At 53.1% G+C, this 2,229-nt stretch overlaps 1 protein-coding gene across 1 annotated transcript in view; it reads right to left on the minus strand.

Annotated features, from left to right (window-relative positions):
• The window catches only part of LORICRIN (loricrin cornified envelope precursor protein), a 2,496-nt gene extending 945 nt beyond the window's left edge, over window positions 1-1,551 (minus strand). Inside the window, 3 exon segments of the mRNA XM_032264959.1 lie at window position 1; window positions 4-228; window positions 1,406-1,551. The exon segment at window position 1 is cut by the window's left edge and continues 945 nt beyond it. Coding sequence (XP_032120850.1) covers window position 1; window positions 4-205 — 203 coding nt within the window. The 5' untranslated portion in view covers window positions 206-228; window positions 1,406-1,551.
• Between the last annotated feature and the right edge of the window lie 678 nt (window positions 1,552-2,229).

Here is a 2,229-nt window from a genome sequence, read left to right on the forward strand (position 1 = left end):
AGGAGAAGCAGCCGGAGCCGCCCCCGGAGGAGCCGCCGCCCCCGGAGTACTTGACACTCCCACCGGAGCCCCCGCTGGAGCCGCCGCCGCCACAGCAGCCGCAGCCGCTGCCGCCACCGCCACCGCCACCGCTGCCGCCGCCGCCGGAGGTCTTTACGCAGCCCACTGGGGGCTGCGGGGTGGGCTGCTTTTTCTGATAAGACATCTTGGCTAAGAAGGAAGGGGAGCCTGGAAGGAGAGAAGAGAGCATCGCTGGACCAGCTGCAAGAAGATGCTTACGGAGGCAGCTGCATCCATGGCAACATCGCCATCCTCCCAGCGCCCTCCTGGGCCAGGTCCAGGGCTCCTTCAGGTGCCCGGAGAGCCCTCAGCTGGGATTCCAACGTTTCCTGCTTTTGGAATCGTTGAGTTCCTCCTTCCCCCGCAGAAAGCCTTCACTAAGCTTTAAACAGTTCTGTTAGCGGTGCCCATTCTTTATTCCAGCTCTGCCTCTGACCAATGTTGTGTGATTTGAGGGCGGATGGCTCCCAATCCCACGTGTTTCTCATCTCCTCTTAAATGGAAGGGTTTGGACACTTCATCTTTCAGGCCTCCTCCAATCCCAACACTGATTCTCTGAGTGCAAATAGAAAACTACCACAAACCTTTATCTAGGATGGGGGATTTTACCCATTCCCAGCACAACAGAGGGAGATTTGTTGGACTCCATTCTGCTGAGGGCTGTTGCACTCTATCCTCTGCAAAAGCCCTTAGTTCAGACTCTTGGTCTGTCATGGTCTAGCCATGATTCAAGGGCTAGTTATTAGAAAAGACAGGCTTTGCTGTGGCCCTGCCTGCAAACAGGGGAAGGACCCTGGTGATCCTTTGGACCAATATTCCCGACCAGAAGCTATTAGCCATCTCTTCCATGATTTTCTCAAGTCCAAGCTTGGTAGAAGCAACTCTGAATTGTAGGAAGTTGTATTTCCCTCTCAGAACTTCTGACTCTGTAAAGCAGGAATTGGGTTTCTGTGGCACCTCAAATCCCTCCCATCTGCAACTTTCTTGGAATCATTCTCCCTACTCTCTTGAGAGTGGGCTCAGTCTCTCCTCCTGACAGGTTCACAAGGTCCGCTCAGCCCATGCACAGGCTGCCTTGGACAGCCTCTGCGGAGTCCTGTGCCCGGCACCATGCCTGCCCCTATGGGGGTACCATAGAGGCAGGAGATAGTCTTGTTTTTGAGGAGTTTACATTCTGGCCAGAAGACCAGAAACACCATCTGCATGGCAGCAGCTAATTCCCCACTTCTTTCCTGACCCCCTTCTAAATGTGAGCACTGTTGGGAAGGCAGAGGTTCATCTAATCTAGTCAGGCCTGGGCAAGACCAGCTGGGAAGATGAGAGAGTCCGTAGAACCCACACTTACCCAAAGCACCAGGAAGGGTGAGTGAGGAGAGAAGATGCTGGCAATGTGAGGAGCACCGAGCTCCTGAGGTTATATATACCTCAAACCTGACTCATCCATTGATCCAGGCCAGCTGCTTGTTTTTGGCCTCAGTTACGTGACCCATAGCTGTCAGCCCCACCTCCCTGTGATTGCAGGCACAGGGTGGCCTGTTCATGAAGGTTTTGGCATTCTCGAGATGGGCAGCCTGCTGTGTGACTGGCCCCTTCTCTGATGCAACAGTGTGGCAGGCTCATCAGTGGGGTCAGCCCATCAGAGTGGATGGCAGACATTGTTTCCGAAACCTCTGGCACAGGACGCATACCAGGTGACCACAGGGCTGTGCTTGAGGAGTAGGTCCCAGAGTCTTGAGGTGCCCTAAGAGAGTCAAACTGGAGATCTCAGTTCTTTGTCCAAGGAGTAGGACCTTCCAAATCCTACTGTTTGGTTTCTGGTCCTGCTACTCAAAAACCCTCAAAACTTTAGAAACCGTTCCTTCTTTGCAAAAGTTTCTCTCCCAGGATTGCATGTGTGAATTGCTGGGGTGCTTCTGTCCTGCCCACTGGAGGCATGAGTCCCCAGCACCCAGCTCTGGACTGCACACCATAGACAGTGCTATAACTAATGTGACATGGGAAGCTACTTTGATTCGTCCCCGGAGACAGCAGGCATTTGAGAAAGTCTGATAAGGATAATCAATATTGACGTTCCTTGTAGCACAGCAAACTGAAGAGATGGACCATGTGATCCTACAATGGCTCTTTGGCTCTGTTGTCCTCTGGTGTTGTGTGGCAAAACACTGACCT

Source organism: Sapajus apella, unplaced genomic scaffold (assembly GCF_009761245.1).
Source record: "Sapajus apella isolate SASKATOON/1434 unplaced genomic scaffold, GSC_monkey_1.0 scaffold148, whole genome shotgun sequence".
Classification (NCBI taxonomy): Eukaryota; Metazoa; Chordata; class Mammalia; order Primates; family Cebidae; genus Sapajus; species Sapajus apella.